Genomic DNA, 12202 nt, shown 5'->3' with positions numbered 1-12202 from the left:
CAGTGGTCATTTGGCTCAAGTATGGTTGAAATCTGTCGAAGCATAAGAGAGCTAGGGCGAAAGGGCTAGTCACGCAAAATGTCACGAGTTGCCAGAAGAAAGAAAGAACTAGAGTCAACAGACGCTGAATACAAGCCGCAATTTGACCCCTATAACTTGACCCCTGGGTTACGGATGGGGTCAACTGCTCTTGCACTGTGCTTAGGATGTCATAAGAAATATTCCTGGTGAATTTCAGCTTAATCGGAACTTATACATGGATTTTGATTTTTTGAAAATTTTTGATTGACCTTTTGACCCCTTTAATGACCTTTGACCACAATGTAAAAAAAAACCTTATGTACACCGACAAAATGCATTGTTCCAATTTTAATTAAAAAATTCTAACATGTTCAGTTCTTGAGATAAAAATTCTTGAAGTTATTCAGCTAAAACCAGGAAGTGACCCTTAATGACCTTTGACCCCCAAAATAAAAATACCATGCATACATCAGGGAACACTAATTCATGTATGTTGGTTATATTATTCTGGTCTGTTTACATTTTGAGATAAAATTTTTTGAACATTTTTGGTTTTTGACGGAAGTAACCCTTAATGACCTTTGACCCCAAACCTGTAGGCATCCTAAAGACCCTGGCTAGTAGCAATGCATGTGTGCTAATGGCGACTCTCTGCTATATATTTTGTAAAGACAGTGATTTTTTGAATATTTTTAGCTTTCAGACCGGAAATGACCCCCTTAATGACCTTTGACCTCAATTCTTTTTAGGAAGTTTTAAGCACTGCCATATGTTGATTCATATGCATGAGTCACATGATCATTGCATGAAATTTGTGGAAGGAGTAGCATTTTTTGTGAAATCACATTTTTGACCATTATAGCTAGGTCAAAGGTCACAGCGAGGTCAAAGTCAAATGGAAGGTTTGGCCTAGCGCAGTGGTCATTTGGGTCAACTTTGGTTGAAATCTGTCAATCCTTTGCGAAGCTAGATGCAGTTGATTGGTTGCCAGAAGAAGAAAGAAGAAGAAGAATTGAGAAGAGACAGAACAAGCCGACATCCGTCGTCGGCTTGTAAGAAGAAAGAATTGAGAAGAGACAGAACAAGCCGACATCCGTCGTCGGCTTGTAAAAACAACTGAGCAAACAGGAGATCATATTACCATAACCTATGAGCAGGGGCGTAGCAAGGGGGGGCAGGGTGGACAAAGTGCATGGGCCCGAGGGTTCAGGGGCCCCGAGTACAAAAGCGAAAATTAAATAAGGGCTGATAGTGGAGAGCAGGGCCGGATTTACCATTGGGGCAGATGGGCTCGGGTCCAGGGCCCCAAAAACTGGGGGTGGGGGCCCCAAAATTGCCCTATGCATCTTTCTTTTAACACCAATAACAGCATGTTTTTTGGCCAAAATAGGGCAAAATAGTCTGAAATTGAATTTATTCGTGTGCTTTGTGCGCAAATGTCCTAGTAACATCGGAACAACGTATGTTAGCCCCCTCTATATTGTACGTAGGCTAAACCAAAACTTGGTCACTCACTTGAGTGCACATGCCTTCCTCGGCCTGTGAGTTCGGGCCTCCAAATTTTGGCCTGGCCCAGGGCCACCATAAGGTAAATCCCGCCCTGGTTAAAAGGGCCCGTACTGCTCCTTGTCCATGGGCCCCTGATGTTCTTGCTACGCCGCGCCCCTGCCTATGAGGAAAAAAAGAATGTGTAAAGTATATAAACTGGGCTTCAAACAGGAAGATAACCACAAGCTCACTGATTCTGAACATTTATAACTAGTTCCTGAGTCACACTGGAAAATTATGATACCAGGGTACAAAAACCAGCTGCTGGATACCCAAAGGTCATTATTTAATTATATTTACCAGCCTTGCACTGGCCAGATAGAGTTCAATGTCAAACACAGATGTTGTTTAACTAATATTGCATACATAAAATATTTCGCAGATTTTCAATAAAATATCATTGCTACATACACACGTCTGTTTGGAGGCCATTTGAAAAAAAAGTGCAAATTTAACACTGTGCATCGGGGCACTGCACTTTGACTTGATCCCTGGTGGTACTTGAACCCTGGTTACCAGGTACCCAGTAGACTATGCCATAGTCGAATTTTATTAAAAATATGTTATTATTAGTCATGATGAACCCATTTCGTTGAACTCAAAATTATACTGATGTTTATTAAAATTAAAGTATTCAATAGTAAAATGGTCATAAAGAGTTAAAAATATCAGACGATTAGTGACAATAAAAGTAATTGAATGCAACATTATCTTGCATAATTATAACGGCTCACTTTAAAACTGAACAATTCTGATTTTGGAATCTACCAGTTTATTGATAGCGAACCCTGAAATTTCGACTATGAACTTTGAATTGTAAGCAGAACTTTACCCCCTGGACTTTGCTCTCTAAAAACACACTGTCAAGCATACTTGTTTATCAGTCCATTAACCACAAATGCAGCTAGATGTTTGATGAGAGATTAACTTTCAGCGTCAACACAAAAGCGCCGCAAATACCACAGACAGTTGTTTACGGTGTAGTTAATGGTAATGGCGCGGGCCCAGACGATTTAAACCATAGCGAGGTATGGGCGACCAATCACAAGGCAGATCCATTTAAAGATGCATTACATCATGGCCAATTTTAGTTAGGCCAGAAATTGGCCTAACTCTCCATAGAGTCCGCGTTAAAAATCTTAACCGTAAGGCAATGTCAGTAGTCCACTTGGGAAGCTAACAAACAGAGGGAGTAGGGTGACTGATCAGATGTGAAAATCTATCAATTGTGCACACATTAATTAAATCAGAGTTTTAAGCTTAAATACAATATCCAGAGTATGCACAATGGGCAAGTGGACTACGGGGTAGTCTAGGTACCCAGGAGCATAAATTCTCATAAATAAGAGGCCTATTTATCACCTCATTACATAATGTTATCAAATCAACTCATAATCCTCGTGTACTAGTTCTGAATAACTTTGATTAATAAATAATATAAGAAAAATGCTTTTTTAATTTGTTCATTTTTTACTGTAGGTCATCCGCGTTTCTTCAATCAATTATTTTCTGGTCAAGACTTATATGGTTTAGCAGGTACCTGGTTAACAGATGCCATCAACACAAGTCAGTAAGTATGGTATACAAAATGTGTAGATACACAAAATCAGCTAACAGTTTGTGCATTAGATGGTACTTTGTACATAATTTGTTTGCTGTTTGTTGGTGATGTTGGTATTTTGTTTGTTGTCTGTTTAATTTAAGGATTTCCCCCATGAGGAAATGAGAGTTCAGGTTAAGAAATTTTACAAACAAGTATTGCATTTTTTTTAAAGATTAACAAAAAACAAAGAAAAGTTGCAAAGCAAAATATCTTGAAAAATATGAAACAAAAGTGGTACTTGCTGCTATAATACAGCAATTTAACGGAATTGCTGTATATTTGCATATAAAATGAGAACAAGTAGATTTATTTTGACTGAAAAAAAATGTGAGGTAACCAAAGGACAAATATTGCTATTTCATTTGCAGATTTGGGTGATTTTTAGAGATAAGCAAAAAAACCAAAAAATTTTTTTTTAAAAACCACCCGACTGACTCTATTTGAAAAGACCAGGTTTTTGTTTTTAATCCTAGATGATTTTTAACACTTGGCCTTATTTATTGCGTATGTTTTGAAATCCTGAAACGCTTGCATTCCAGAGGAGACAGCTCAGGTGGACGCATGACCTGACATTCTCAGAGGCCTGACAAGATCACAGGAGTATATGTAGCCTGTACCAATTACTGCAATGTTAACAGGATCTGTTTTGGTTTCCAATTTAGTACATGTTATGGCTTCAAGAAATTATTGCCCACAATGTAAAGTTCACTGCACTGTATAATTACACACATAAAGACTCCATCATTAAATGGGGAAATGCAGGAAGTATTGAAATGAATGATTTATTTCTAAGTTTTAATGTCATAGTTACTTATTCATTTCAATCTATGTTTCAATTCAATTCCTGCACATTGATTTAAAAAATATATTGAATGTATCAAAAACTTGTTCCACCAGTCCTTAGAATTGTGAATGATGAATTGCTGTAATTGCTATGGTAACAGTGTAATATGGATTCAATTATTATTACATGTAGGGCACTGTGGTTAGGGCTTCTAGGATGACTTGCAGAATTAGATTTGCCTCCACACAAAAGAGGTTACTATGGCAACAGTATAGTATTGATTCAAATATGTTCTTGTGTGTCATCAGGCTGAAACATTTGTTCAACACAATTCATAGTGTCCCAATATGTGAGCTTGGACATATTATTAGCATATTTTCAATAGACTTACTTGTCAGTGCCAAACAATTCAATGAATTGCCCAGACCACCACTGGTATTTAGCCTAATTGCTGATTCCATCTCCTCTCCCAAGTATTTGCATACATGTATTTAATAAATGTTTGAATCAGGGACCATGTGACAGTGGAAAATTCCACTGTATGTTTGCACTACTGTACTTTAGAAACACCAGGTGTTTTTTTGTCCCAGGTGTGTTCAAACATTAATGAAAACTTTGTAAATGTTTAATTAAAAAATTAATATGGATTGAAAAAAATATTGGCTATGCTGAAGCAATGATCAAGGTTGTCCAGACAAGTTATATGAAAATTGATTGACGTAGTATGCATACATGTGTCCACATTTTCATTAACATTTTCCTGCTTTGAGTGTTGGAAAATGTATGCTTCTCAAGTTACCAGTTCAATTAGGTTTATAAATTCATTGTCATTATATTTTTTCTTCCCACACCCACTGTCAGGAAACTAAATGAATTGGTTTTATAGTAGCTTAGAGAGCAGAAGTGAAACCTAAATAAGAACTAGTAGGGCAAAAATAAAATAAATACACCATGTACATTTCCAGTTAATTCAAGAAGTAAGTCCTTTGTAAAGCACAAGACCTAGACATTTAAGGGACAATAGCCTTTTGAATATTTAATATTTGAATAGTTCTTAAAAGAACTATTTATTTTATAAATGTATCATTACTTGTCAAAATGTTTTGGGTGCGCTATTAGATTTCCATGGGAGCATGGGAGTTTTTTTTAAAGAAAATAATTTTGCTTTAGAAAGGAAATTATTTGTTGCCCTGCTGATGAATAAAATAATTGCACCACCCGATTCTGTATAAAGGGAGCTACATGTATATTAAAATAAGAAATAAAAAATTTGGCAGATGAAAATGAATTCCGCCGTACCCAACTGCAATGCCCTTCCCATGACAAATCTAATGGTATCTTTATAGAATAGGGTATGATGCATTGGTGGGTGTTTATTGTGGATGTGCTACTTTGTAGGCCTATGTGTCTTTTGTGTGCAGACCTCTTACAGCAGGTAACTATTACAGTGAGAAAAAGTGATTTGATTTTCCCAGGAAATGTTGTGCTTGGTTTGTAGTTTATTGTACAATATTGACATCAATATGCAGCTGACAGTTTAATCTGAATTATCTGAAGTAGGATTTAGTCAAATAATGATCTACTTATTTTTATTTGAATAAGTCATTAATACAAATAAAGTTATCGGCAACATACATGTTTATCAAAGTCAATAATGTGAAATAAAGTAGAATTTTATAGCGTTGCCAGTACTTTCCCCATTTTGACATGTACAAATAATGTAATCATGCCAGTTATATTGAATAACAATCAAATGTATGTTGTGGACTAGAAGAGAAAAATAAGCATGAATAAATACTGTTAAATGCACGTACCAATTTGATTGCTGAAACTTTCTGATACCAATTGCTTATCAATATTTATAAAAAAGTAAGCAGTTTTTGTTTGTTGGCTTATATTTTTGTTGACCTCAGGAAATCCTTTTTATGCAAGCTTTCAGTATGTGGCATTTAAATGTGTATTTAAATATTATGTTAGCACCCATTGGATCTAGGATTTGAAATGAATCTAGGGAATTTTGATAGCCTGGCTGATATTAGCAATTAGCTGTACCGTATTCGTTCCAATAAGCGCCCATGCCCCAATAAGCGCACACCCAGGGTATTTTCAATTTGCTAAAGGGTTCCATTAATGTTGAAGTGACAGATAGATGTCGATACAGTGAAATAGCTGCAGGACTACAAGTCCTGCATAAACTTGCAATACATTTTCTGCATCAGGAAAGCTACTAGAACGTCTCAGGACCCTTTTATAACATCGTAAATTTTGTCTCTAATAAGCGTCCGTTACAAAAAAAAATAAGCAAACGAGGTAAAAAATGACTTTGTTAAGCGCCCTGGGTGCTTATTGGAATGAATACGGTATATATATGATAACCCAAAATGGACCAATTTTGCATCATATTTAATGGAGGTCAGGTTGCCATTTTGGGACATGTGCTCATGAGCTTTCCCTTGCACTTGTAGGGCAATGGGTTCATGCGCAAGAGTCATCTAACATATAACTCCCAGCTCTGATATTTTTCAACCATAATTTACCAATCTTACAGTTAATTAATGTTGAGTAACTGGTTAATTAACCACCATTTACAATTAACCGGTTAATTAAGAACCCTGTGTATGTTAGAATGACATTGAACTTGAAGTTGGCACTTGATCACAAGATAAGAGAAGAGATTCAAAGGGCAGTTGAAGCATGAACTTAGACTGAACCCTTACATGATCACTGAATGTGGGTTACCATAAGTTAGTTTCTCCCAAAATTCCTTCCCACTTAGTAGATACATTGCTTGACAATAGATACAGCTGGGTAGTAACTTACCCCATTGTGGGATAGGCCTTTTTCGACATGAATTCATAACAATCAGTGGGTTTTTTATCAGGTTCGCCGTTGGACAAGTTTAGAACTGTCAAGCTTTCACCAGGAGTAGCTTTGACTTCTTCAGGACAAAATAACATGTAGGCTGCCCCTTGCCTACTGATGGCTCGATCTGAAAAGAGCCCATTAATTGTTAATTTAGTAAATTGACCTCCTTAGTTATGCAGTACATAAGCTTAACCCTAACCCTACCCCTGGTTTTTGTGCTATCGGAAGGGAAAGAAGGAGCGAAAAAGGAGAGAAGATGAAGAAGAAAGTCACTTGGCACCCCGGGATTGAACCTCGGACCCCTCGCATGCCACGCAGAAGATCCCCAGCATGTAGCTACACAGGTGACGTTGGCCAGGCCAACGGTTCCCTGGGTATAGGACTTGGTCTGATTGCGTCATCAAGTCCCGTGGAATGCATGCACGCAGAGTGGATTTAATAGTGAGCTTTAGTGAGTCCTAGTTGGGTTAGGGTTAATATTTATGCATGCATTTAGCACATAATTTGAAGTAAATCATATTAAAGCAAAATGGGTTTGGATTTGAATATCAAAACAAAATTTTCAAAGAAAAATGCCACCAAAAAAAAGAACGTAACAAACAGAAAGCAAACATTTGTAGCAAAAAATGGTTTTATTGAACAGAAGTAGATGATTTCCATGTTCACACTGAAATATTATCCATTGTATCCTCAGTTCATATTCATTAGGAGATTTTTGAACTTTAGAAGTTGTACTGTTTGCCATATTCACTTCAACAGCTGATACGTGATAACTTGTGATAATTCATGATGATAAAAATTGATATGTGATCGCTTGTGATATATCATGATGCTAAAAATTACTTAATGAATATGTATGACGATGATGGTGATGTAATTAAGTAGTTCTTGTGATTTTTACCATAAAATTTGCTACAGGTGCAAATGACAAAAGTCGATTAAATGAATAATTTGCATTTTGTGCATAGATGTGGAAACTCCATGTCTGGTTAAAATACTTTCAATAAAATATTAGTGCAATATTTTAGCATACTAACAGATGATATTGATGAATAATTGGTGAATACTGGTGTCAGTGTTCTGTAGAATTTTTTCATACATCAAATAAAGTATGAGAAAGGTTTTTAACACAAGTCAACACATACATAAATGACAGCCAGTGAAAACATTTCACTGACCATCCAGGATTTGAACCTGGGACCTTCGGATCACCGGACCGATGCTCTACCAACTGAGCTAATGAGTCAGATGGAGAAGAGCACTGATGTTATTATCTATAGGCCTTCAGTTCAATACCCGCCCTCTATCATCTTCTCATCCAAGAAGCTTCAACCAACTGAGCTAATGAGTCAGATGGAGAAGAGCACTGATGTTATTATCTATAGGCCTTCAGTTCAATACCCGCCCTCTATCATCTTCTCATCCAAGAAGCTTCAAATAAAGTGTTATAAATGTTACTCTTAAAAATAACTTACTGAATTTTGTCAAAAACATTTTCATTGAGAATGGCAAGTCTTCTGTACCAAATTTCATGATCACTACACTGAAATCATGACATAATGTAGTCTTGGATTGATGAGTGCTGCCTCCTATGACCTATATAAGAAAACATGAACACCGAAAACAGCCCAGTTTTAATGAAAACAGAAACTGTGACCATGTAAGGTTCATGCTAAATTATGCAGCTCTATCAAGAGATCAAAATGACATATTTACTCATTCAAAAAAATCAAGCAAACATAAAAATAAACAAAAGAGGGTACATGATTTTACGACTGTATGTACGTGAGGTGTGGTAGACATGGTAGATACGGTTATTTGTTTATCACTATCAGATTAATATGTATGTTTGATATGAGATAATAATTACCATTAACCCAACTTAAAAGTCCTTCACATTAGTTCACAATTTAGTACAGGCCTTGAAATAAAGCTGATCCACAGGTCAACAAAAGTAGACAAGGCCCCTGTGCACAGCTGTGGATGAGAAATTTTACAACCCTGAAATAGCATTTATTACCGAATTCATCCTACCATATTCCCCTTGAATAAATTAAACCTGTCTTGAGCATGATTCTTGTTGAATGGCTTAAATTTCACCCTTTATTTTGAGGATCTATTACACTGATTTATGATCAAATTAACAAAAGTGGAAGTGATCTTGACAGGAGCAGGGACTTTCCTGCAAAGCGGTCTAAACTGGTTTTCAAGCGAAGTTGCAATTTCACTTCCTGGTATGCGATCTCGCTATACTCTATGCTTGGTAGTCTAGAGATTAACACAAGTGCGAATGTGCTCTCTCTCTCTGATAACCTACACAGTTGTGGTTTTAAAAGAGATTGTTCCATACAAGCTTGAATGTCAAGAAAAACATGAAACCATTGCATTCATGAATCAAAATTCCCCATGGTCTCTTCCCAGAAATACATTTTATTCATACTGTAATGTTATGGGACCATTGGAACTTGGCGAGGACCCCTGGAATTTCAGTGGCAAGGGTCCGGGGGGGGGGACTCTTTGATTTTGTCCTTATTTCTGATGATTTAGTTACTAGGATTGCCTTGACATTTCTGAAGATCTTGTCCGGGTATTATAATGAACAATGATTTGTGATAGCTTATAGTGTTTGAAGCCCAATATCTCATGAAGCATGTTTTACATCAGTAGCATCAAAATATTGAAGGTGAAAACAGACAAAATTACTCATCATCTTCATTGAAATCAAATCCAAGACCTAAACCTTTATCTGGACTCGAACCTCAAAACCTTGTGGTCAAGGGAGCCTCATGATAAGAAGGCAGCTCTCACTCAAACTTTATGTGTACTGTAATCCTGTATTTTATGTTCTGTCAGATAGTATTTATAACGGTAATTAAAATTCTTATTGGGATATATAAGAGAGTTATATTCAATTCATTAGTTTGTATAAATTTTACCATGTTTAAATAAATCAAATTGATTGTCTTTGATTCACACATTTCGGTGGAACCCATTAAAAACTTTAAATGTTGCAATTTGAATATAACTCATGAACTGGATCAATTTCATAAATAAAGCTGCATACAGCTCTTAGTATATATATTTATATTTAAATCATTAATTTTTCCAAGACACATCAAAAAGCTGTCAAAAATATTGTTGATGGTTATATAATGTACTAGATACAAGTCCTAAAAATAAATGTTGGTCATCAGATGCACTCACCAAGTTCAAATAAACTATTATCAAATACATTGACTCACAATTACATCCAAATGCTTCAAAATAACTAGGCACCCAGGAGCCATAAATTGGGTAAATTTACCCAATGGTCATAACATTTTGGCTCTTGGTCCACACCAAAATCATATGAACCAGGCTACATTAAAAAAAAAAAAAAAGCCTGGTAGTTAAAACAGGTTTTGTATGATTTGTACAATTGAAATTTAAATGACTCTTAACTCTTTAAAATGGCTCCTGGTTCACTAGATAATCTCAGGACCAGGAGCAGCTTTTTCCGAATGTGTGGCTCCTGGTCCAGATTTGTTTATTTTGAGGCTTGTACATCCACCAGTTGATCCAAGGTAAATTCAATGTGGTTTCACAGGTGCAGTATTTTAATGATTTGATGCATTCTGTTACAGATACACGTATGAGGTAGCACCAGTCTTTACCCTGATGGAGTCAGAAGTGTTGCAGAGATTGAGAGAAACTATTGGATACACAGATGGGGATGGAATATTTTGCCCAGGTATGGTGAAAGAAGGAACAAGATGGCATTAGAATGATGTTATAATTCTAGACATGGCTTGAAATAAGTGATAATTTCCTGGGAATATCATCTACAATTCCACTTCTTCCATTTCTGCACATTAATTGTGGGGCAGATTGAAATTTCATACAACCAATTGAATACATGAATAAAGAAATGACCCAAGTCTATATATTTTGACCAAATTGAGTTAGGCGTGAGAAAATATTGCTTTAAATTCATTTGAGGCTATTTGTGAATGACAGGCCCAGATTCAATTTGGAAGTTCTTCCATTCAGTGTGAGAAAGTCCATGTGTAATTGCGTATGTGAAGGTGTTTCAATATATCAATAAATTGCTAGCATTGAGATGTACAAATTAATGTCATCTGGGGCCAATTCGCTAAACTTTGAACCCTTCGTAAATCAAGTAACCGTTTTTTAAGTTACAAAAATACCCATACTAGATGTAACTTTTTACGAAGTGGTCCCTGTAGTAAACCCCTATTACTTACAAAGGGTACTGTTCATAAGTTAGTTTAGTGAAATGGAGCTTGCGACTCGTCGTAAGTTATGAATGAGTTCGAGACTTACAAAGCTTCATCCAGTTTAGTGAAATGGGCCCCAGAAATATTAAATCTGTAGAAAGGGACTATCTTACCTGGTCTATCCTAATTGTTTACTATTCACAGGTGGATCAATAGCCAACATGTATGCCATGAATCTGGCGAGGTATAAACATTGTCCAGACATCAAAGAAAAAGGTCTATTTTCTTGTCAAAGACTGGCTTTATTTACCTCAGAACAGGTAGGTGTTACACCAAATCATGCCAGGTCAATGCTAAAAGGTATCATGGAGAAGAGAGAGCTCCGGCAACTTGCAAAGTACTCATATAATTGTGCGGAGGAGAATTAAGTTACATTATGATAACAAATTAAAAAGAAATACAAAAGGGGAAAATAAATGGAAAAAAAACTAATGTTGTATTAGTGTGAAGGGACTTATATGAATAAGACAGAAAATCTACCTTCAGAAATTTGCAGTTAATAAAATTACCAATAAATTTATAATTTTACATTCATTATGTGCTCATTTAAATTTTATTAAATTCATAAGATGGATGCAGCAATTACCATAGTCATTGCACGCTTGCTCTTTTTATTAAAAAATAATTGCCAATTGGCTTGAGAAGTTATTGGATCGTGAATGTATTTGAATGTGCTCCTTCAAGTTAGTTTACTAATGTTCAGCTTGATGTAAGAATATACCAATTTCATTTGCCATTTTTATCATGATTTCAAATTGCTGAGTGATATGATTAATTTTAATTCATTTTATAACACATTGCTGCATGATACAGATTTTTAATAAGTTACTCAAATTTTAAGAAGAAAAGGTAATTTAAACATGATAAATGTACCGAGAAGGCAGGTTTATTGTCTCATCCATGTATGTTGTTTCAAACTTTATGAAGCTCTTTTCGATAACATGATATCCTTTTAGCATCCAGCCTGTCATATATCTTTCAGTTGTTTAGCAATGTAAGTGTATCAATTTTTCCTTTTTCTTTTTTACATCAGAATGTTGAATTTCAAATCAGTGGTTAAGATTGACTATATAATGCTTCAATTAGATTTTCTTTACTGGAAAA

At 35.8% G+C, this 12202-nt stretch overlaps 1 protein-coding gene across 2 annotated transcripts in view; it reads left to right on the top strand.

Moving 5' to 3' along the window:
• The window catches only part of LOC140151945 (cysteine sulfinic acid decarboxylase-like), a 35949-nt gene that overhangs the window by 7102 nt on the left and 16645 nt on the right, over positions 1 to 12202 (top strand). For both annotated transcript variants that reach the window (XM_072174259.1, XM_072174253.1), the window contains exons 4-6: positions 3049 to 3139; positions 10445 to 10551; positions 11243 to 11358. In XM_072174259.1, coding sequence (XP_072030360.1) covers positions 3049 to 3139; positions 10445 to 10551; positions 11243 to 11358 — 314 coding nt within the window. The remainder of the gene's footprint in view (positions 1 to 3048; positions 3140 to 10444; positions 10552 to 11242; positions 11359 to 12202) is intronic.

This window comes from Amphiura filiformis, chromosome 1 (assembly GCF_039555335.1).
Source record: "Amphiura filiformis chromosome 1, Afil_fr2py, whole genome shotgun sequence".
In the NCBI taxonomy this organism is placed as follows: domain Eukaryota; kingdom Metazoa; phylum Echinodermata; class Ophiuroidea; order Amphilepidida; family Amphiuridae; genus Amphiura; species Amphiura filiformis.
Note: the sequence above shows the minus strand (reverse complement) of the source record. Positions and strands in the feature narration are given on the sequence as shown.